Below are 24,128 nucleotides of genomic sequence, written 5' to 3'. Positions count from 1 at the left end.
AGAGTTCTGAATCCACGCTGGATCCTTCTCAGCAGTCTATTTTACAGGAACACTTTATTACCACTGTTCCCCAGCTGAAGAGTTCTGAATCCACACCGGATCCTTCTCAGCAGTCTGTTTTACAGGAACCTTTATTAACTGCTCCTTCCCAGTGATGCAGTTCTGAATCCTCCCTGTAGCAGGGGGTCTTCGCTCGTGCCTGAAGATGTTTCTTTTCCCGGGTTTTCGGCACCACTTCTTGCGCGCGCTCGACCGACCAGGAAGAATGACGCTGCAACAGGATCCTTCTGCACACGTTTATTGGGAGAGCTTGATTGCAGAGGCGAAGAGACCCCGAGCCCAGAACTGGTGCTGCTTATATAGGCCTAGGAGAGGCGTGTCTCACATCTGATTGGTTAACTTGTCTCTCATCTGATTGGTTAACTTGTCTCTCATCTGATTGGTTAACTTTGGTCAATTCTCAAAACCTCATCTTGGCAAAAGAACCTTTACTGCCTATGTATGTGTGGTGGCCAGCAGTAGCCAACTGCCACTCTGCAACTGCCACTCTGCAACTGCCACTCTGTAACTGCCACTCTGCAACTGCCATTCTGTAACTGCCACTCTGCAACGGCTTCCCACAATGTACATGCAGTGTCTGTGGAGGGTAGAGGAGGATGTTGGCGCCCCAGGGAACTGGAGTTAGAGATGGCTGTGAACGCTCACATGGGTGCTGGTGATCTGGGAAGAAAGGAAACAGAAAGCACATTTTATTTAGAGGTTCAGTGTTGCCGGATGAAGGCTGCCTTCTTCCCTGTTGAATTGTATGGTCAGTCTTGTCAAATTATCAGCCGACATTATGTGGGCTCATTTCCGAGCTCTGAACCTGGCCTGATAGTTTACTGTTTTGCTAGAACCCACTCCATCTTCATTATTATACCTTTGTAGTCTATTTTGGAACTAAGAAGGGTATGTCCTCTAATTTGGTTCTTTTTCAAGATAAGTTTGGTTGTTTCTAATTCTCTTGCATTTGAGTATGAATTTTAAGATTTCCTTGTCAGTTGCTTCAATAAAATAAGTGATGGTTTCGATGTTATCTTACTAATTTTTCACCCTTGTGTTGTATGATTTCTATAGTTTTGTGGTCAAGTAGGGCTATACAGTGAGTTCTTGGCCAGCTGGAGTCATAGCTTGAAAGACCTTATCTCAGGGGAGAGAGGAGAGAAGGGGGAAGGCAGAAGAGCAGTGCAGCAGGGAGTGGCAGTGAATCTAAACAAGGAACAGGTACCAGCTGCTTGTCAGCTGAAGAGGCAGCCAGACAGCTCAAGAGTGGTCATGTGAGGAAGGACAGAGGAGAGAGGGCACAGAGCCAAGACTGAAAAGGGTATAAAAGGCTGTCAGGAGCTGCAGCACAGAAACTGCAAGCCCCGTGCATCAGGAGAGCCCAGGAATGCAAGCAAGTCTTCAGGGTCAAGAGTTTCAGTTCTGAAGCCAAGAGCTATAACAACGCTCACGTGTGCCTCGAACCCCCGAATCGGATACCTTTACAGATGCTATAACAACGCTCACGTGTGCCTCGAACCCCCGAATCGGATACCTTTACAGATGCTATAACAACGCTCACGTGTGCCTCGAACCCCCGAATCGGATACCTTTACAGATGCTATAACAACGCTCACGTGTGCCTCGAACCCCCGAATCGGATACCTTTACAGATGCTATAACAACGCTCACGTGTGCCTCAAACCCCCAAATCGGATACCTTTACAGATGAGTCCTGGGAGTTTGCTGGCTAGCCAGCCTGGCCAAAATCACAAGCTTCAGGATTAGTGAGAGACCCTGCTCAGGGAAGTCAAGTGGAGAAAGAGAGAGCGAGAGAGATACCTAACCCCCTCATCGGACCTCCATGCTTGTATGTTTGCACAGATACTAATACATGTGCGCGTGCACACACACACACAAACCTTTAGAATAGGGAGTTCTGTTTTCTGTTTTATTAAAAGCAAAAATAGGCTTAGTGATATGAACAACTTCATTAAATCACATAACTAGTGAGTAAAGGAGTCTGGATCTGCTCAGGTCTTTCCATATGTGACACTACCTTGGTGATTTAAAACGTTTTCCCTTTGTCAACTGACATTTCTAGAACACTAGGCAAAGAATAACCTAAGAAGGAATTCTATACACTGGTGGAGACCCTGACAATATATAATGTGTTCTATAGGCACACAGAAGGGGACATTGACTGGGATGTCAATGAAAGATGTCCTGAAAACTGTCTGCAGTAAGCTCTTTCGTCTTTCCTGGAGACAGAGTCTCTATATATGTAACCCAGGCTGGTCTTGAACTTGTGACATTTGCTTCAGTCTTTTTTTTTTTTTTAATTTCTGAAAGCTTTTAATTTATTCCCTCCCAAAAGAACAACTGCAATCAAAGGGGTTGAAAGGTCAGGATTTTATTGCCTTCATAACAAAATCTGCTTAGAACTGGATCACTTGGCCCTTTCTCTTCTTGTCGCCTTCCAATTCAAAATGCTTGCATCTCTTAATAGCCAGCATCCTCTTAGATCTGCAGTTGGGCTCAACACACTCCAGTCTCAGCACAATCTTCTTTGTAGTTTTAGCCTTTTTGTGGAAAATAGGCTTAGTCTGCCCACCATAGTCACTCTGTTTCCTGTCATAACGCGGCTTTCCCTGGGCATAAAAGACTCCTTGCCCTTCTTGTACTGTGTCACCTTGTGGGGTAGTGCTTTGCACATTTCTTGCAGAATGTCCGGCAGGTCTTAGGCACGTTCACCATGTTCGCAGGAGAGCTAGCAGCTCGGAAAGAGCTCACTTCAGTCTTTAAGTGCTAAGATTACAGGTGTGTCCTACCGGATCTAGCTGTGTTTACTCTTAAAGGATGCTTAAGTGAGGCAAGGCAAGAGGACTGCTTTAAGAAAAGGCAAAAAGGTGTGCAAAGGGAGAGTGGAGTTTAAGGTGTTAGGGGGAAGTGATAAAAGACAAGGTGAGCAGGGGTCAGAAAATGTAGGGAATTCAATACTTAGAAGTATAATGGTTGGTACACTGGTAAGACCATTATCATTTGATTACAGTATTGCCTGGGGAACTGATTCCAAACTTGAACACAGGGTTCTGTTATCTGAACACATTATTCCATTCATTCCACTCACAGTTGTCCATATCTTCATATCTTTTTTTAAAAGATTATGTGTGTGTGTGTATACACTTGCTATACTCCAGACACACCAGAAGAGGGCAACAGACCCAATTACAGATGGTTGTGAGCCACCATGTTGTTGAGAATTGAACTCAGGACCTCTGGACAAGCAGTCAGTGAACCACTGAACCACCGCTCCAGCCCCATGTTTGTTTGTTTTTGAGAAAGGGTTTCTTTGTGTAGTCCTGGCTGTCTTGGAACTTGCTTTGTAGACCAGGCTGGCCTGGAACGCAAAAATCCACCTGCCTCTGCCTCCTGAGTGCTCGGATCAAAGACGTCACCCCACCCCACCCCACCCACTCCCCTCAAGTACTTGTCCATATATTTAAATGAATAATTCATTTAGAAGTTCATCCCTTCCTCGTTTAGCATTAAAATTATTTTTTCATAAAGACCTGCTCCAAGTTGCTTCTTCTGATGGAGGTTGATCTCAGAGCTATAGTCCCTGTCAAAAGAAACAATTCAAATTTTGAGACAGGTATTGTCTAGCTGGAGATAAATTTCTAAAACAATGGCTTGGAAAAATCCTACCACAAGAACGAAGTCTCAATACAACAACAAACAAACAACAACAAAAACCGTAGAAAACTATTTTGCTCACAACTAACTCCTACAACTGGTCTGTGCTTCCTAATGGGAAAAAAATTAAGCTTTGAAGCTGGAACCAGAACAAAGTCTAAGACTTCTGATGAAGGCTGTATGCAAATGACTACATTCACCTAAGTGCGTTTCTCTAGCTGAGAAATGGATGTGGCTCTCCCAAATCTCCCGGGCTCATTGATGATCACAAAAATAATAAAACCTTTTAAAGTTGTGTGAATGGGTTGGCGATAGCTAGAGAATTTAACTAGGTGCGGACTACGATATACACTTATTCCTAAATTTTCACAATAGCTTTTGCACAAAGGTAACTCTACTTTAGACATTTGACCCTGTGCTACCTAAACGTTCCCCTTAAACTTGTTGCAATTGAAGAAAAACAAAGCAAAGAAGTCCTGGCGGGCTCTGAAATGGGCGGGAAAGGCACAGCTGTGCCGAATCGCTCCAGTCTATTGGTTCACCGAGCTGTTGTTCCCAGCCTCCCGCCCCCGTGCGGCCGACAATGTTTTCATTGGCTTTCCTCCTCTCTCATTGGTTCATTCTTCTGTTCATCAGAAGTCCGCGCAAGGAGAGCGGCGGAGAGAGTGTCAATGTTTGGTCGGAGGGCCCACCTCCAAGGGCCGTGTGCAAAAAACAAACAGCGGTTAGGGAGGCGGCACCGGGAGGGCGGAGTTATGGCTAGAAGGAAGCGTACAATTGGCCGGCCGCCGAGGTTCAAACGAACAACGTGAGCGGCTATTGGTGGAGGCGGCGCGAGGCGGGCCCCGGGCATTGTCCCGCTCTGGCTGCGGCGGTCCGACTGCGAGAGCGGCGGCGGCGGCGGCGCGGGGCTGCAGTGGGCGTCGCGCGGCCGAGACCATGGTGAGTGCGGGGTCGCGCGTGGAGTGGGCGCGCAGAAGCCCCGGACGGCTGCTCCACCTGGGGGATCGGGAGTGGGCGGTGTCGCGCTTCGGAGCCGGAGTGCCCGCTGTTCCGGACTCCGCCGGGGGTTGGGGGGGCGCGCCGGACGCGGGAGGCAGAAGCAGGGGGGCGGGTGCTGCGCCGCACAGAGGAGGTCCGGCTGTAGCCCTGCGAGTTCTGAGGCTTCGGCTCAGGGTTACGTAATGCCCCCCGCTGAGGATCGGAGGAGTTCTGATCCTGCCCACCAGAACCGCTCGCCTCGTCAGCGGCTTGCCGGTTATTCTTTGGAATAGAAGTTTATTTACTTGGCTTCATCTTAAAGTATCTTTTCATTCTGTAGTTTAGATCTAGTTGAAAGTGACTTCTAAAGAAAGAAAGTGAGTAAAACTTTAGCCCCATTCTGAAATTGAGGGGAAAGTCCTAAAACCAATCGAGACCTATGTGTTTCACCAAGATTAAGGGGAGTGACGCTCTCTTTTTGGAATTATATTTCTGTCGGTATCCTGCTTGAAATATGCTTTCGCTGTTATAGAAATAGTAAGCCTTCCCAAGAAGGACTCTCTGCATGCACTTAGAGATTAGTTAAGGAAAAGCTCTTTATCTTTTCTTTGACGCTTGTCTGGCTGGGCTAAGACTCAAGCAAGAGCCTGCCTCCAACTGAAGAGCTTACTAATTTATGTACATTTTAGATGTGTGCATTCCACAGACTCTGTTATCCTGACATCTCTTTTGAGGTCCCAGGTTACACTTTGAACAATTTAAGCAGAGACAGGAGATTGCAAGTCTGACCGCTGAAGTGGATAGATTTATACATATTACTACATATGGCTAGGAGTATTTTTAAGTATGCCACTGTTCTTTTTCAAAGTTATTACCGAGGGTCATCATACCTACCTTGCAGAATTACAAGCTGGTTTATCTTTATCTGGGCCTAACTGCTGGTCATAGATCAGTTCTGTCTCCTTTGTCACGGGAATGAGTCTGATTGGGTGGCCCATCCTGGTGAACAGTTGTCTCCTAACATCCTAAGTTCCATGTTTTTAATTTGCAGGCCTGCTTAGCATACTGCTTATCTTCGAGGGGTTTGAGAGGCGGTCCACCTTTAGCTAAATTTCACTTGGGCCAATGTTTCCTGAGCAAATCTATTACTAAATCCATTGTAACATCAGTTTTATTACTTTGTGTTTCATCTACATTTTCACATGATAGGTACTTTATTTTTGGGTTTTTTTTTTTTTTCTTTTTCTTTCTTTCTTTTTTTTTTTTTTTCGGTTTTTGGTTTTTCGAGACAGGGTTTCTCTGTATATAGCCCTGGCTGTCCTGGAACTCACTTTGTAGACCAGGCTGGCCTCGAACTCAGAAATCTGCCTGCCTCTGCCTCCCAGGATTAAAGGTGTGCGCCACCACGCCCGGCTTGACAGGTACTTTCAACAGGTGCTTCTTGCTTAAAAGTTAAAAATCAACCCCAGGCTATCATTTCTCATACTGTAGATAATAATAGTTTGTCTCATTGTTGACCATGACATCTGAGGCATTTAATAGATCAACTATAAATAGATTGGCTAATGGAAAGTCTCCAAGTTTAGACTGTAAAATTCTCAGACTTTGAACTAGAAAACTTGTGTCATTTGTAGTTAGTTGTTCTGTGGTGATCATGAGGAAGTGCTCTGACAAGCAGCATAGGTTATTTCTTTGTAAATGAATTTGCTCAAACAGTTGATTTTTCATAGCCCTTGGTTTTTTTTCTTTCTCATAAATTCTAGTGATATGTTTTCAAGTATCCATTTAAAAGTACATAAGCATTAACGTAAAATGAAAAATCCTTCATGCATTGGTTGTCCTTGGTAAAGATGTTTTAACTTTAATCCCAGCACTTGGGAGGCAGAGGCAGGCGGATTTCTGAGTTTGAGGTCAGCCTGGTCTACAGAGTGAGTTCCAGGATAGCCAGGGCTACACAGAGAAATCCTGTCTCGAAAAACCAAAACAAAACAAAAGATGTTTTAAATTGATAAGTAAAAGTGTGTCTATTAGAGTAATAGGAAGTTTTTCAGGTTTTTAGGAGTGAAAATATAGTTCAGTGCCCTCCTTTTCCCGTGTATAAATTTTTTTTTTAACCGAGAAGCTTAGCCCAGTCTAACAGAATTACTAGGATAAGTAATTTTGTATTGTTTCACTTTTTAAAGTATGTATTTATTATGTATATACATGGGTGGGCTTATGGGAGTTAGAGGACAACTTGCCAAAGTCTGTTCTCATCCACACATGAGTCTCAGAGATCCAGCTGAGATGGTCAGGTTAGTGCCAATCACTTCTACAGGATGAGCCATCTCCATTTTCTGTTTCTATTTCTAAGTCATCAACTATTTTACATGTAAAGTTAAAAGAATTATGTATGGTTTGAGATGTTACATTAAGTAGCAATTTATTGTTTGTTTTTGTAAGGTTTGCTTTTGTTGGTGTATTTTTAAAAAGGTATCCAGAGTCTGTATATTGGAAGTAGGCCTTTAACATGTTGTGATCTCTCAGACCTCCATTCCCACCCCCACCCCCATCACAGGGGCCTAACTTAACTGAGTTATACAGGCTGGCCTGTATAACTCAGGCTGTCCTCTTACTCACAAAAGTCTTGTCTTAGACTCTAGAATGATAGGAACACAGGCTGCCACCCACTTGGGCTCTGGCATATCTTTAATGTCTCCTAAACAGGCACATTTTCCTTGCTGACAATTTAACTCATTTCTTTTTTTTTTTTTTTTTAAATCTCCTTAACTCATTTCTTTTGTAGCCAACAGTGGTTTTTATAATCCTGCTGAACTGGACATGTAGGTCAGTAGTTAAGAGCACTGCCATTCACAGGATCCAGGTTTAATTCACAGCACTCACATGGCAGCTCACAGCCAGTCCTGAAGAATCCACTGCCGTCTTCTGACATCCATGGATACCAGCCATACACAGACAGACATGCAAGCGTAACACACACATAAAAGGATAACATTAGTATTTAAAAAAATTTTTTTATTTAAAAAATGTTGAGCTTTTTGTTCCTGATCTTTGTTCGTAGCAACTAGCAACATCAATACCAAAGTCCGGAGCTGTGCAGTCCTGAAATTCCCTCCCTAAATTCACACATGTGACACATTTAATTTCAGCTTCCCACAAAGTCCTGAACAAATACAAAATACAAACAGTTATAAAATGAATGAAACATTGAGTATGTTTATGGTATGTAACACCTTATTTTGTTTCCCAATAGAATTTTTGTTCCCATCTGAATTCCTGTATCATCTTTGTTGTGTATTTCTAAATGTTCTCTATTCTTCTGAGCCCCTACCAAAATTGTTGGTTGAGTTCTGCTTATAACATCCTAGGGCTTCTATAACCTACATCTCCAAACTCTTTCCCTTTCCTCCTGTCAATCAGTTCTGCAAGCCTAAGAGCCACAGATCAAAAATTGGTCATGGCAACACCCCACTCCCTGTACCAGATTTCTTTTTCTTTTTTTTTCTTTCTTTTTTTTTTTTTTTTTTTTTTTTGGTTTTCAAGACAGGGTTTCTCTGTGTAGCCCTGGCTATCCTGGTACTCACTTTGTAGACCAGGCTGGCCTTAAACTCAGAAATCCGCCTGCCTCTGCCTTCCAAGTGCTGGGATTAAAGGCGTGCGCAACCACGCCCGGCTACCAGATTTCTTTATTACTTACTTTTCTCATCACCATGACCAAGTACTTGACAGAAAGGTTAAGAAAAAGGAATGGCTTTGGCCCATAGTTTCAGATCATCCCATCTGTGCTCACTTGGTCCCATATTCTTGGGCAAAGCATTATGGTAGCAAGAATGTGTTTACTTCGTGGTTGACCAGAAAGCCACCAATAGATAATATGCTCTATAAGGACATACCCCAGTGATTAACATCAATATCTTTCATTTCTGTCTTACCACCTAAAGAGTCTCTCCACCATTTAGGAACCAAGGCTTCAATTCGGCCCATTACACTTATTGATTTCTTTGGCTGTTGTAAATAATGCAGTTGTGAGCACAGCTGTACAAGCGCCATCAGAGTCTTGGCTTGTTTGGGTATATTAACTAGAAGTGGGATTGCTGGGTTCTAAGGCACGTCCTTCACTTTTATTCATTCTTGGTTTTGGTTAACCTAACTTTTTGATAATGTGCTTGTTTTTCCTCTCAGGAGAGCCAAATTCTCAAATTTCTGTGGAAATGTTATGCTGACTTTTAAAAAAGTTAAATGTCGGGGGTGGGTATGGGGGACTTTTGGTATAGCATTGGAAATGTAAATGAGCTAAATACCTAATAAAAATGGGAAAAAAAAAGTTAAATGTCATGATGGCACTCACCTTTTTTTTTTCTTTTTTTTTTCTTTTCCATTTTTTATTAGGTATTTAGCTCATTTACATTTCCAATGCTATACCAAAAGTCCCCCATAGCCACCCACCCCCACTCCCCGGCACTCACCTTTAATTCCAGCACTCAGGAGGCAGAGGTGGGCAAATCTCTGTGAGTTCAAGGTCAACCTGGTCTACAGAGTGAGTTCCAAGACAGCCAGGGCTACACAGAGAAACCCTGTCTCAAAAAACCAGCTTACATGACGTGTCAGTAATTTGCAAGATATGTCTAAATTTATAGATACTTAAATTTTGAATAAGTGTTTAATGTTTGATTTTTAATATGCTAGTAAAAGAAAATATATAGATTTACAGTGAGTCAGGAGAGGACCTAGATATCTTACGTTTTTAATTTTTTACTAGATATTTTTACCCAAAGTAAAGCTAGAATTTGTTTCCTGACAGTCTTTTGAGGTAACATTTTCAACTCCCGATTGTTTTACTCCAGGCTGGAGGCAAAGCTGGAAAAGACAGTGGGAAGGCCAAGGCTAAGGCGGTGTCTCGTTCCCAGCGAGCTGGGCTCCAGGTAAGGCAGGACCCCACCCTGTCACTGTTCTTCATGTTCTTTACCTTTGTAATTTATGACCCAGAGACAGTTCGTTAATTACAGAAATGCCCTTTACTGTGACAGACCTTGAGTTTGAGATTAACTGGTTGACTTAAATCATAAAGTAAAATCATAAAGCCATTAATTTTATTTTATAAGTGAACATGGTGTCTTAATAAATTTGGTGATTTTTTTTTTCTCCCTATTAGTATCTCTTCTTGGGCCTGGAATGGTGAATTAGCAGTTAAGAACATGCTCTTGTACCCTGGTGGGGGTGGTGCACCACTCGGGAAGCAGAGGCAGGTGGATCCCTGTAAATTCAAGGCCAGCCTTGGTCCACAAAACAAGTTCCAGGCAGCCAGGGCTACACAGAAAAACCCTGTCTTGACACCCTTCCCCACCCCCCTCAAAAAAAAAAAAAAAAGTTTAAAAAAATGTGTACTGCTTTTAGAACACCTGAGTTCAGTTCCCAGCACCCATATGGAAAGGGTCACAATCACTTGTAATACTTGCTCCAGATGAATTTGACAAATCTCACACACACACACACAGAGGCACATACACTTTAAATCTCTTTTAAAAAATACCTGTGCTTTCAAGACTATAACTATAATCTTCAATCTTATAAACTTAAAATGAGTGTGCTCTGGTTTTCCTTTGAGACTATGTATAGTGGTTCATTGGCTTTCAGGATAGAATAGAATTGGCGGTCAATATTGGGTTGTTACACCATTCTCTGAATATTTCCCAAATGACCTCCATTGTACACTGAAAAGTATGCTCTAGACTCCTAAGTATTTTCAAATTTCTTATATGTGAATTACTATAACTTTAGTCTACAGACTCAAAGTTTTCCAGGTAGTAAAAGTTAAATTATTCCCTACACTAAACTTCAAAGGATGGGGGGTGGGTGGCTATGGGGGACTTTTGGTATAGCATTAGAAATTTAAATGAGCTAAATACCTAATAAAAAATGGAAAAGAAACAAAAAAAACTTCAAAGGAGCTAGAGGGGTCGCTCAGTGGTTAGAGCACTTGCTATTCTACCAGAGGACCTGGGTGTCATTCCCAGAACCCACACGGTGGCTCACAACTGTCTGTAGCTCTATTTCCAGGAGAGCCAACACACTCTTCTGACCTGTTTGGACACTAGGTAGACATGTGGCAAACAGACATAAGTATAGGCAAAACATATAAATTTAAAAATCCTTTTTTTTTTCCTTTTTTTCTTTTTTTTTTGAGACAGAGTTTTATAAAGATTTACTTATTTTTATTTTATGTATGCAGGTGCTTGCCCTACATGTATGTCTGTGCAGCATGTACATACAGTGCCAGAGGAGGCCAGACGAGGGAGTCAGATATCCTGGAACTGGACTCACACATGTGCCATGTAGGTGTTGGGAACTGAACCCAGGTCTTCCACAAGAGCAGCAAGTGCTCTTAGCCAGGACCCATTCCTCCAGCCCCATCAAACACTCTAGACAAGGGAATTAGGGTGGCTCAGTGGAAAGAGCACTGGCCAGCCTCTCAGGACCCCGAGTGTGGAGGGAGGTACCATCTCTAACCTCTCACCTGTGTGTGTGTGTGTGTGTCTGTGTGTCTGTGTGTGTGTGTGTGTGTGTGTGTGAGTGTTATGGCAAGCATGTCCACACACAAAGAAATCTTTTTTTTTTTTTTTTTTTTTTGGTTTTTCGAGACAGGGTTCCTCTGTGTAGCCCTGGCTGACCTGGAACTCACTCTGTAGACCAGGCTGGCCTTTAACTCAGAAATCCGCCTGCCTCTGCCTCCCGAGTGCTGGGATTAAAGGCGTGCGCCACCATGCCCCGCTCAAAACCAGGTTCTTACGGAAAAAATTTCAGCAAGTAGGTGACACTATCTAAGTGGAAGGAAAAGGGATAGGAACTTAAGTTTGGTGGGTTTTTTTTGTTTGTTTTGTTTTTTGTTTTTTGTTAATTTGATTTTATGTGTATGAGTGCTTTGTCTACGTGTATTTACACTATGTGCAGAGACCCAAAGAAGGCATTGGAAGCCCTGGAAGTAGAATGAGCTGCCATGTACAAGGGGAACCAAACCCAGATGCTCTGCAAGGGCAGTGTGTGCTCTTAACCACAGAGTCACTTTCTGTAGTCTGGGAACTTAGCTTAAAAGCATATATTACACATGCTAGGGCACTATTTAAATTCTCAGAATTTATTTCAGGTGTATTTAAAGGTGTATTTAAACTGTGTCAAGTGGAAATTGTTGCTTTGGTTTAAGAAATAAAGAAAACGGAAAAGAAGGGCTGGTGAGAGGGCCTATGTAAAGGGTTCCCTCCCGGTGCCTTAGTTCCCAGGACCCAGTTGGTGGAAGGAGATACCCAACTTCTGTAGCTTATCCTCTGACTGACATAAATAAGTAGGGCCATAGAGAGATGGCTTAGTCATTGAGAGCACTCACAGCTCGCCCTTCTAGATGACTAGAGGGGTTCCCACACTTATGTGGGTCTCTCTCTTTTTTGTGGTGGCGGTTTTTAAGACAGTTTCTCTGTATAGCCTTGGCTGTCCTAGAACTCTAGTTATGAAGCAGGCTGGCGTCAGCTTCCGAGAGCCTCTGCATCACAGAGAGTGTGACGCCTCCGAGCATCAGGATTAAGGCATGCGCAGACACTGCTGCCACCTCCGCCATCACCACCCTGCATTGTGCTCATCCCTTAACAGACTGTGGCTCCAGCTCCTGGCGAGTCAGCGCCCTCTTCTGGCCTCCCTCAATACACACATGCACATGGATGGATCTATCATGTAGCTTGGCCAAGGTAGCACAAGTCTTCAATCCTAGCACTTGGGAGGTGGGAAGTAGAGGCAGGCAGATCTCTGAGCTCAAAGCCAGCCTGGTCTATAGAACAAATTCCAGGATAGCAAAGGTAAACAAACAAACAAACCTGGAGAGATGGCGCAGCAGTTCAGAGCATTGACTGCTCTTCCAGAGGTCCTGAGTTCAATTCCCAGCAACCACATGGTAGCTCACAACCATCACTAATGGGGATCAGATGCCTTCTTAAGGTGTATCTGAAGACAGTGACAATATACCCACATACATGAAATAAATAAATCTTTTTTAAAAAGAAAAGAAAAAAGAAGCCTTGTCTCAAGAAACAAAAAACAAAAAATAAACTCTTCATGTAGAGGCTGCAGAGATAACTCAGCTGTTCAGAGCATTTATAGTTCTCCCAGAGGGCATGGGTTCAAGTTTCAGTACCCAAATGGCAGCTACAACTTTGTGTGACTGGTTCTAGGGTATCAGGCATGCAAGTGGTATGCAGACAGACATGTAGGAAAAATACCCATATACATAAAATTTTAAAAATAGGGCTGGAGAGATGGCTCAGTGGTTTAGAGCACTGACTGGTCCTGAGTTCAATTCCCAGCAACAACATGGTGGCTCACAACCATCATGTGATCTGATGCCCTTTTCTGGTGTTTCTGAAGACAGCTACAGTGTACTGAGGGAGAGTTACCTGTGCTTAAGAGGCTGAGGCAGTAGGGTCACAAATTCAAAGCCAACCAGGCCTACATAGTGTGTTCAGACTAGCCTGGGCACCTTAGCAATACTTCTTTCTTTCTTTCTTTCTTGCAATACTTCTTTCTTTCTTTCTTTCTTTCTTTCTTTCTTTCTTTCTTTCTTTCTTTCTTTCTTTCTTTCTTCCTTTCTGTTGTTGTTGTTGTTTTTCCGAGACAGGGTTTCTCTGTATAGCCCTGGCTGTCCTGGAACTCACTCTGTAGACCAGGCTGGCCTCGAACTCAGAAATCCGCCTGCCTCTGCCTCCCGAGTGCTGGGATTAAAGGCGTGCACCACCACCGCTCCGGTGCTTAGCAATACTTTGCCTCAAAAAAAATAGAAAGGCAGTTTGACCTGTAGTTCAGGCCTGTTATCTCAGCACCCAGGATGCAGAGGTAGGAAGAGTTCTGTAGGGTGGAGGTAAGCCCATCCATAGCAAGGTCAAAGGACAGAGACAGCTCTCACAGCTGTCAAGCATACCCGCATGCTGTGAGACCCTAACACTACAAGACAGGAGCAACATCAACAGATGATGGAGGCATAGAATTGAAAGGAAGCCCCCCCCCCCCCAGTTTCTCTAAGACTTAGAATTTAAAAGAGACTTGCCACCACCCAGCTAGCAACTGTAGTCCGAGCGCACTGTAAGACAAATGCATTGCTGCGCACTGAGACCCTGAAGTGCAGGTTAAAGTCGCTTAGGGCACCCATTGGCCTCTGCAGGAACTAGGCTCACGTGTTGTGTATCCATACACATGAATGAGTGGATGGATGGATAAATACATCTAAAATAAAATTCTTTGTAGTAAGAGATGGTTTGGAGTCTTGTAATGTGCCAGACAGCATATCCTACTAACATTCCAGGACGAACGCGTTGATTGCGCTCTTGAGAAAATTATAACTAATTCTGGGGATGCGCTTTCCCCTTGAGAATGAGAGCTACAAGTGACTGCTAGATTTGGTAACTAAAGTATGGACATCAAAAAAGTATTTGTCAGAAGCCGAGATGGATTGGGAGAAACGATAGCAGAAAACTGATTGCAGGTGGCTAGGCATTATAATACATAGCTAAAAACCGTGCTACGGATACTGTGGCAAGAAGATTGAGAATTTGAAGCCAGCCTTGAGAGGCAACCCTATTTTAGACAAGGAGATAAGTACACATAAGCCAGACAGTGGTGGCCCACGCCTCCAACTACAAATGCTCTTAACAGCTGAGCTCTCTCTCCAGGCTCTACATGAAGAGTTTCTTTTTTGTTTTTTTGTTTCTTGAGACAAGCAGATCTCTAGATGGAGGCCAGCCTGGTCTACAGAGTGAAATCCAGGGCAGCTGATGGGAAACAAAAACCAGAGAAACAAAAAATAAAACATAAAAGAACAAGGTTTGTTAGTGAATGTTGCGGGTACCTAGATAGCTGCCAGAAAGGGAGTAATTGAGCTTACTGAAATACTGAGGCAGTGAAGTGCAGGCAGAGAGTGGCGTCCTTGCATGTGGCTCTGTAGTAGAGCTACTTAGCATGTGCAAGGCACCCCAAACCTAAAACAAGTGTGTAAGGAAGCAAGCTAGGTGCTACAAGTACGTCAGGAGGATTAGATCACGTTAGAAATGGAAATTATTTTCTTTCAGCGGATGTGTGGGACAATCAGGAGACCTTTTGAAATTGAGGAAAGGAAAGAGTAATTAGTGTCAGAGAGAAAAGCAGAGGTTCAAAGTCATGTGGCTTTGGGTGAAAGAATTGATTAGATACGGTTATGATTATTGGGCCATGGTGACGTGTAGTTGATAACAACACATGCTATAATTATGATTTTACAGTGAAACTCTGTTGTCCAAAAATACAAATTCGGGGCTGATTACAACACATATAGGTTTTAGGATTGATTTTTGCAAAGTAAATTTGGCCTCTGATACAGCTAAACCTTTAGTTACACTCAACCATATGTTGTCAAAACTGCAGTACTTCCCAACAAGACATCTCTTTTTCAGTTTCCTGTGGGCCGCATCCACAGACACTTGAAGACTCGCACCACAAGCCATGGACGGGTGGGCGCCACTGCTGCTGTGTACAGTGCCGCAATTCTGGAGTACCTCACAGCTGAGGTTTGTGGAGAATGTCCTATCTGGGGGTCCAAAGGTTGCTCTAAACTCAATGGCTGAGACTGCCGTGGAGAGACTTCTAAAGAGACTAATGTACTTTTGTTTTTGTTTCTTTTGTTTTTTTGAGACAGGGTTTCTCTGTGTAGCCCTGGCTGTCCTGGAACTCACTCTGTAGACCAGGCTGACCTCAAATTCAGAAATCCACCTGCCTCTGCCTCCCGAGTGCTGGGATTAAAGGTGTGCGCCACCACCACCTGGCCACTTTTGTTTATTTTGAGCCTCAGATCATCCAGTCCAACCTCAGACTCCATCATAGCAGAAGATGACCTTGAATTTCGGATCTTGTGTCCATCTCCCAAATCCTGGGGTTGCAGAACTTATACCTCCACACTGGCTCCTGCTTCTTGTTTCTCTTTGCCTTTTTGAGATAGCAGCTCTTGCTGGCTTGGATCTTGCTCTGTGTTCTGCTTAATATGGAGAGGGTTTGTTTGTTGGTTTGGTTTGGTAGAGACAAGGTAACTGGCTAATTGGAAGTCTGTGTAGACCAGGCCATCTCATCAATTTAAAGAGTCTTGGTATAGTTGGGTTTTGTTTGTTTGGGGTTTTTTGTTTGTTTAATTACATTTAAATGTGGGCCAGCAAACCATATTTTTAAGCAACATAATAAATAAACCTTGTTCTAATTAAGTTAATGGGGTGTATATGTTAGTCAGTTGGTAGTGTATGAAGCCCTGGTTTATTTCCCAATCCCAGGGAGACTGGGCATAGTCTAATCCTAACACTTCAAACGTGGAGGCAGGAAGAGCAGGAACTGAAGTCATTTTGGCTACATTGGGAATTCAGAGCCATCCATGAGACCCTTTCTCAAGAAAACAACAACCAAACAACTCCCCCCCCCCCAAACCTAATTAAGCATGGCTTGTTAGTTTGTGAAGAGTTGTAATAGAATGATATTGCCAGGCATGGTGGCACATGCTTGGAGTCATAGCACTCAGATGGTTGAGATTAGAAGATCTTTGAGGCCATCCTGAGCTATCTAGAGAGACCCTGTTCCAAAAACAACAAACAGACTGTAAAAATCGTGTACATTCTGCTATCCCAGGCAGAAGAGTTAGCAGTCCTCTCATGGTTACAAACTAGCTTCACATTTCACTTAGCTGAGTTACTTTTTCTTTAGTTTTTTCTTTTTGTTTTTCAAGACAAGGTCTCTCTGTGTATCCCTGACTGCCTTAGAACCCGATCTGTAGACCAGGCTGGCCTCCAACTCAGAGATCACTTGCCTCTGCCTCTGCCTCTGCCTCTGCCTCCTGTCTGCTGGGATTAAAGGCATATGCCACCACCGACTGGTTGGCAAGCCTTCTTAATATGAGGGTCCTAGACCACCACTTTGTCCCTCCTATGGAAAATAAATAAGAAGGCATGAAATGCTAGTAGCTACATTCTAAACCAGGGTAGTGACTGAGTAGCAAGTCAGCCAGGAAGTAGATCTAGACAGCCAGGCAGGCAGAGAGGATTCTTAGTTGGGGAAGATGTGCTAGGGAAGACAGCTGAACTGTGTGGGTGTAATGTATGTCAGGCATCAATGCCTTCATCTCATTATGCTGCTCAGGAGTTAACTTGGAATTATGGGTAGTTTGAACTTTGCTGGGTTATAAAGCAAAGGTTTTATGGGAGCATTTTGATACTAGTTGCGATGTACTCCTATCCCAGATTTTCATTCACTGCAGTCTCATTCATTAGTGCTTTGCCCATAGTGGTTCTAGCTCAGACCATTTGAAGCCTTTCTACATAGATTGTCAGGTACATTTTCTTTGTGGTACTTGGGATTGAACCCAAGACATTATGAGTTCTGGAACCCTCTACACTGATTACATCTCAGGTCCTTTGAAGGGTTTGTTGTTGTTGTGTTTTAGCTTCTTGTATGTATGTATGTACAGTTTGCATTCAGGGCCTTCAGAAACCAGAAGAGGGTCAGATACTCTGGGTCTGGAGTTAAGGATAGTTAATGATTCACATGTGGGTTATGGAAAAGGTGGGACCATCCTTTGTTTCTTTGAGGTAGGTTGCCCTGGCCAGCATTAGGATTGTAGTCCTGTCTCAGTCAGACCCCCAGGTGAGTTAGATAACATGTTGTTTTGCTAATGGTTGGCTAAAGTTTTTTTGTTTGTTTGTTTTGTTTTTGTTTTTGTTTTTTGATTTTTCGAGACAGAGTTTCTCTGTATAGCCCTGGCTGACCTGGAGCTCACTCTGTACACCAGGCTGGCCTTGAACTCAGAAATCCACCTGCCTCTGCCTTCCAAGTGCTGGGATTAAAGGCGTGTGCCACCAAGCCCAGCTCTAAATACAGCTCAGTGAGAGGGTAGGTACAAGATAGCTGTGTGAGGCCCTGCGTTTTTATTTTTATGCTTTTAAATATCAATCATCCTTTATTCTTAGACCCAGCCACGTTATCAGTATAATGCCATTGTCACTCTTAGACAATTAGTATCTTACCTGTATCAGCACTCAGAATGAACCCTGACTTCTGGGTTGCAGAAGGAGGTTAGTTTTAAACTTGTCTTTGTCCACGAGTCCAATAAAAACTCAAGTGCTACACAATAGGTTTTTTTTGTGTGTGTTTTTTGTTTTTTAAAAAAGTCAACATGTAGTGCCGAGTGTGGTGGCTCATGCCTTTAATCCCAGCACTTGGGAGGCAGAGGCAGGCGAATTTCTGAGTTTGAGGCCAGCCTGGTCTACAGAGTGAGTTCCAGGACAGCCAGGGCTACACAGAGGAACAACCCTGTCTCAAAAATCAAAAAAAAAAAAAAAAAAAAAAGCAAAAAACATTTTCTAGGTATTTAAATTTGGAGTTTTGACCTTAGTGGTGGTAGCTCACGCCTTTAATCCCAGGACTTGGAGACAGATGCAGGTAGATCTCTGAGTTGGAGACCAGCCTAGTCTACAGAAACCTTGTCTCGATAAACAAAAACAAAATAAAAAATTTGGAATTTTGTTTTTTAGTAGAGGTAGAATTGCAAACCCTAATCCAACGTGTATGTCAGGGGATCATCTCTCAGTCTGGGCTTTCCCCAAAACCCTTTGGCGAGCTTTCACAGCATCCTTGCTGCAGGTATGCGTCAGGTATGGCCTGTTCACCCTAGACCAGCGAGATGCCCAAGGAAAGGCAGGCACTGGCTGGTTCTGAAGCTTGCCCAATAGTTGATTCAGATATATATCGTCTGTGCTCTCCTTAAATGAGCATTCTCTGTGAAGTTCTGTCAGAGATGTGACAGTGCCAGTACAGCTGATGCATGCAAAGACCAAAAACAAATCAATGCTAGCCAGACGAGAACAAATCAATGTTAGCTAGACAGGCTAGGGAACTGTAATCCCAAATTACAGAGACGAAAGCAGGAGAAATGCCAGCCTCAGCTCCAAAGATTGACCCTGTGTCCAAAAACAAAGCCACAGTGCGTTGTAGTGGCTGACTAGAACATTGCCATCTCTTGCAATGTGAGCAGGGATGCGGCTTAGTTGGTAGAGTACTTACCTAGCGTACATGAAGCCCTCCCTATGTTCAGTCCCAATCCCACATGAAGTGGGAGTGGTGGTATAGCCTGTAATTCTTGCTCTTGGAGACAGGAGGGGTTAGAAAGCAGATGCTTGTCATCCCTGGCTACATAGCAAATTCAAGGCCAGCCTAGGAAAACAACAGAAAAAAGAAAAAAAGTGTTCTACTATAGAATAAAAGGCTTCTGGCTTATTGTTTATAGCTCTTAGGGCTCACCTTTGGCCAGAAGGTCAAGGCCATCCTTCCTTGCACAGCCCTTTTGTTTTTCTGAGTGTTAAAGAAGTTCCAACTGTGGGTTGGGGATTTAGCTCAGTGGTAGGCAAGCACGTTCAGTCCTCAGCTCTGGAGAAAAAAAAAGAAGTTCCAACTGTGGGGCTGGAGAGATGGCTCAGGGGTTAAGAGCACTGACTGCCCTTCCAGAGGTCCTGAGTTCAATTCCCAGCACCCACGTAATGAGATCCAGTGCCCTCTTCTGGTGTGTCTGAAGATAGCAACAGTGTACTCACATATGTTCAATACATATATATAAAAAATTTTTTAAAAGTTCCAATTGTTAAGGAAACTAAGTTTACTAAATTGTCTATATAGACAGCTAAGATGGACTACATTAATATATCAGAATGTATGACTTCTAAATGCTCACACTTAGTATCTTGGCTGATCCTTTGATTTGTGTGTACCAGACATAATGGCAGGTGCATGTCTTTAATCCCAGCACCCAGGAGGCTGAGACAGAAAGGTCACTGGGTTCAAAGCCAGGCTGTGCTGAACAGCCTGGCCCTGAGTTTTTGCATGTTTCTCTGTGTTTGTGCAGGTAATGCGTATGAGGGAGTCAGGAGGAGGGTTTTAGTGTCATGGACACGTACACAGGAAAAACCGGGTTCCATATAGATCCTAGAGAAGCCCTTCTGCATGTGGAGACCTGATTGTGTTACTCTGGATGCATTGTAGGTGTTGGAGTTAGCAGGTAATGCTTCCAAAGATCTCAAAGTGAAGCGCATCACCCCACGTCACTTACAGCTTGCAATCCGCGGTGATGAAGAGTTGGATTCTCTTATCAAGGCCACCATAGCCGGGGGCGGTACGTATTATTAAGCCTAGATTATTTCTAACTAATGGTCCTCTGTATTTGAATGGTTAACTAGAAGCCATATGGATTTTAACTCCATACGTGTTAAATGTGCTACAGTTCTGTTGGTGTTTGGGTGATCCTAGGTCCTCATAAATGCTACAGGTAAACACTCGAATTGAGTGCCACTCTGGGTTCCTCTCTGCTCCTTGTCATAGTGATCTGAGTAAATACTTGTTCTCCCACCTGTCCTGTGTAGTGCTATTTTTATTTTAGCTTGTTCTTTAAATGATGCGATACTTCAAACCTTAGGTTTAAAATATTTCCCCATCTGTTTTGAACTATGCTAGAGAACTGCCATGACCCTGAGCAGTTGTCTAATGTGGTAGACGTGGCAGGACTGAGCTAGTTGTGTGTTAGGAATCTGTCAAGGTGTGAGGTGAGTTGGCAGTTCTCAGCTGTTTTGAACATACCTTACAGATGTCATGGCTGTAGTTAGCCTTGTTTACTGTTCCTGTAGAAGGGTTCACAGGCTCCTGTAGGTTCAGTAGGATCCAAATGAGAAGGGTCTTAAATAAGTTCATCCTTGGTATAATCGTTTTTTACTTTAGCTTTAAAGCTTTAAGATTTAAAGGACATTATTAAAAATAACAACTCATACTCATTGTGTTGTAGGCGTGATCCCGCACATCCACAAGTCTCTGATTGGAAAGAAGGGGCAGCAGAAAACTGCTTAGGACGTGAGTCGCTGGCCTGCTCTCCTCGGTCTGTAACAGGGCAGAGGGGACTAGTGCGGTGTGCGGAAGAGCATAGACGGTTGCTGTAGACGAGACAAAGGCCACATCTGTATGTTTTTAGACTCGGAGTTTGATGAGTCCCTTTCCCTGTGGTCACAGTCATGTGTTGATTGGCCAGGTTTCTCCCTTGTGTTTTATACAAAAGTAGAATTGATAAAACATTTTTTACAAAAGTACTGTGTCTCAGTATTTCTTCATGATGTATTAGAAATACTTTTTTCAAACCTGGCCAGGGCCATGTTGCCTGCATCCCCAGCGTTTGGGAGGTGTGGGCAGGACCTTCAGAATACACGCTGATCTCTGCCTACATTCCAAGTTCTACCACAACCTGGACTACATATTCTCTTCAGACATTGACGTTTTAAGATATTCAGAATAATCTTAAAGCAAAAATTGGAATGTAGTATACCTTGATTGTTACAGTGTTAGTTTGAATCTCAGATATAATCAATTTTTAGAAATATATATTTATTAACGTATACAGTGTTCTGCCTGCCTATATGCCTGCAAGCCATAAGAAAGCACCAGATCCCATTACAGACCATTGGGAGCCACCATGTGGGTGCTGGGAACTGAACTCAGGACCTCTGCAAGAGCTGCCAGTGATCTTAACCTCTCCAGCCCTTATCAAGGAGTGTTATTAGCCTACTTTATGGGCATGCTGCCCATTGTCCACAGGAGGTAATGATCTGCTGAGAAGACAGTTGAGCTGGTAGATGGGTCAGTGCAGTTGGACACAAGCCTAGGTCTGTCTGGCTTCAGAGTGCACACAGGAGTGATGCTACTAAGTTAGACTTTTCTGATTGGGTCCTGGAATTCTAACTTTGTGTGGCCATTCATCGATCCCACTAACCTGCAGTGACTTACAGCCTTTATGATTGATGTCTAAGTGACTACAAGATGTAAACTAATTCACTAGTAAATGCGATAGCCAAAATTTTATTTTTCTTCAATATGTCTTTGTGAGAAATTAATGTTTTATAATATCACAGTATCAAAACAATTCATTTTTGAAGAAATATTTTATTATGGAAGTTCTGACAAATGCACAGAAATAAAGAAACTAGCACTAGTGTGACAAAGCCATGTGTCCTGGTCCTGAGAATTAGTTTTTATGGTCAATTTTAGCCGTGTCCCCACCTACCACCACCAGTGGATTACTCTGAGTACTGTGACAGTCTTCACGTTGGTGTGCTATACAGACTGATCACAGGGTTCAGTGAAGACAGCTGACGTGGTTTTGTTGTTTTGTTTTGTTTTGTTTTGTTTTGTTTTGTAATTAATTAACTTATTTTATGTATTAGTACACTGTCGCTATCAGACACACCAGAAGAGGGCATCCAATCCCATTATAGATGGTTGTGAACCACCATGTGGTTGCTGGGAATTGAACTCAGGACCTCTGGAAGAACAGTTGGTGCTCTTAGCCATTGAGCCATATCTGTAGCCCAAGTTGACAGTTTTATTACCAAGTACCAGTCAAGTTTTTTATAGTTTGTTGGAATTAAAATCTAGACAAGTTTGGGCTGGAGAGATGGCTCAGTGGTTAAGAGCACTGGCTGTTCTTTCAGAGATCCTGAGTTCAATTCCCAGCAACCACATGGTGGCTCACAACCATCTGTAGTGGGATCACATGCCCTCTTCTGGTGTGCAGCCATACATGTATGTGGATGGTTTTGTTGTTTTTTGGTTTGGTTTGGTTTGGTTTTTCGAGAAAGGGTTTCTCTGTATAGCCCTGGCTGTCTTGGAGCTCACTTTGTAGACCAAGCTGGAACTCAGAAATCTGCCTGCCTCTGCCTCCCGAGTGCTGGGATTAAAGGTGTGCACCACCATGCTTGGCATATGTGGGTGTTTTATCTGCATGTATATCTCTCTGTACGCCAGAAGAGACCATGTGATCCATGAGACTACAAGTTACAGGCAGTTGTAAGCCACTGTGTGGTACTGAGAATTGAACTCGGGACCTCTGGAAGAGCAGTCAGTGCTCTCAAACTCTGAGCCATCTCTGCAGCCCACATATTCTTAGTATTTAAGTTGATTTGTTAGGTAACCTATAGGTGACTATACACCTACAGGTTTATTTTTCTTGTAACCTAAATTTTTGAAGGAGCTGAATTCTGTAGATTTGTTACTGAATGCATTCCAGTGTGTGTGTAGAGGCCAGAGTCAGCATCGGGTGGTTTCCTGGAACTTGCCTATTCAGCTAGACTGGCTAGCCAAGGAACTCTGGAAATCTGCCTGGCTCCATCTTCATGTGCTGGGTTACTACAGATGTGTACTGCTGTGCATTGCTTTTTTATTTTTTTTTTTATTTTTTATTTATTTTTTTTTTTTTAAAGATTTATTTATTTATTATATGTAAGTACACTGTAGCTGTCTTCAGACACTCCAGAAGAGGGCATCAGATCTTGTTACAGATGGTTGTGAGCCACCATGTGGTTGCTGGGATTTGAACTCCGGACCTTCAGAAGAGCAGTCGGGTGCTCTTACCCACTGAGCCATCTCACCAGCCCCCATTGCTTTTTTAATACTTTAAAATTTAAGTATGTTTATGTGTGCCTGCCGCAGTGCATGTGTGTAGGTTACAGGGCAACCTTCAGAGTGAGTTCTCGCCACCTTTATGTAGGTTCTTGGAACAAACTAGGGTCATTAGACTTACAAGGCATGTGTTTCCCTTCTGAGCCATCTTACAGTCCCTGTACTATGCTTTCTGCATGAGTACTGGGTATCCAAACCCAAATCCTCATGCTAACACAGCAGGCACTTCCAATGGAACCATCTCTCTGGACCCATGCTCTTATTTTAACCTGTCAGATCTAGAAGGTTGTGTTTTGTTCTGTTAAGGTTGATGCTGTGGCTGGAGAGATGGCTCTGTAGTTCAGGGCACTGCCTGCCCAACCAGAGGACCTGGACTCCAGTGGACGCTCCATGTGGACTCTCATGGTCACTGTAACTCCAGCTCTTCAGCATCTTCAGATACCAGGCACACAAGTAGTGAACATACATACATGCAGGCAAAGCACCCATATACACAAAAATATGAGAGACAGACGGAGACAGAGAATGTGTCCAAGAGTGGTAGTGCACTCCTTTAGTACCGGCAGGCAGATCTCTAGTGAATTCAAGAGCTACCTGGTCTACATACCAAGTTTCAAGGAAGCCAGGGGCTATACAGAAGGACCTTGTCTCAAAATAACAACAAAAACCACTTGCTGCTGCTGAAGGACCCAAGTTCCGTACTCAGCTTTCACATTGTGCAGCCTGCAATGGCCTGTGATACTCCAGGAGATCCATCGCTATTTTCTGGCCTCCGTGGCTACCTACACACACGTGGCAGACAAATAGAGTTTAAACTTTGAAAGAAAAAGATTGGTGGCTGGGTATAGTAGCAGACATATTTAATTCCAGCACTCAGCAGGCAGATGTAGGCAGAACACTCTTGA

At 43.4% G+C, this 24,128-nt stretch overlaps 1 protein-coding gene and 1 pseudogene across 3 annotated transcripts; one reads left to right on the top strand and one right to left on the bottom strand.

Moving 5' to 3' along the window:
- Nucleotides 1-2,362: 2,362 nt before the first annotated feature.
- On the bottom strand, nt 2,363-3,180 carry Gm11970 (annotated as a pseudogene).
- A 1,304-nt stretch (nt 3,181-4,484) lies between these two features.
- Nucleotides 4,485-21,770, top strand: H2az2 (H2A.Z histone variant 2). 3 transcript variants are annotated; one of them, XM_030246426.1, is made up of 6 exons: nt 4,485-4,659; nt 9,543-9,620; nt 10,928-11,030; nt 15,159-15,272; nt 19,771-19,900; nt 20,564-21,767. In XM_030246426.1, the coding sequence occupies exons 3-6, from the start codon at nt 10,941-10,943 to the stop codon at nt 20,623-20,625; spliced, it is 396 nt and encodes a 131-aa protein (XP_030102286.1). In that variant the 5' UTR covers nt 4,485-4,659; nt 9,543-9,620; nt 10,928-10,940; the 3' UTR covers nt 20,626-21,767. The 3 variants fall into 3 exon arrangements, with proteins under 3 accessions (XP_030102286.1, NP_084214.1, NP_001333993.1); NM_029938.1 differs by lacking the exon at nt 10,928-11,030 and having other exon boundaries at nt 4,553-4,659; nt 20,564-21,770; NM_001347064.1 differs by lacking the exons at nt 10,928-11,030; nt 15,159-15,272 and having other exon boundaries at nt 4,553-4,659.
- Nucleotides 21,771-24,128: the final 2,358 nt, after the last annotated feature.

This window comes from Mus musculus, chromosome 11 (assembly GCF_000001635.26).
Source record: "Mus musculus strain C57BL/6J chromosome 11, GRCm38.p6 C57BL/6J".
In the NCBI taxonomy this organism is placed as follows: Eukaryota; Metazoa; Chordata; class Mammalia; order Rodentia; family Muridae; genus Mus; species Mus musculus.
This window is presented reverse-complemented; position numbering and strand designations above follow the sequence as displayed.

Excerpts from the sequence above, each read along its gene's own strand:
- H2az2 (XM_030246426.1), top strand. The coding sequence starts at position 10,941 with ATGTATGTCTGTGCAGCATGTACATACAGTGCCAGAGGAGGCCAGACG. Across the intron at positions 11,031-15,158 it reads TGGACTCACACATGTGCCAT|TTTCCTGTGGGCCGCATCCA; the intron begins GTAGGTGTTGGG and ends TCTCTTTTTCAG. Across the intron at positions 19,901-20,563 it reads GGCCACCATAGCCGGGGGCG|GCGTGATCCCGCACATCCAC; the intron begins GTACGTATTATT and ends ATTGTGTTGTAG.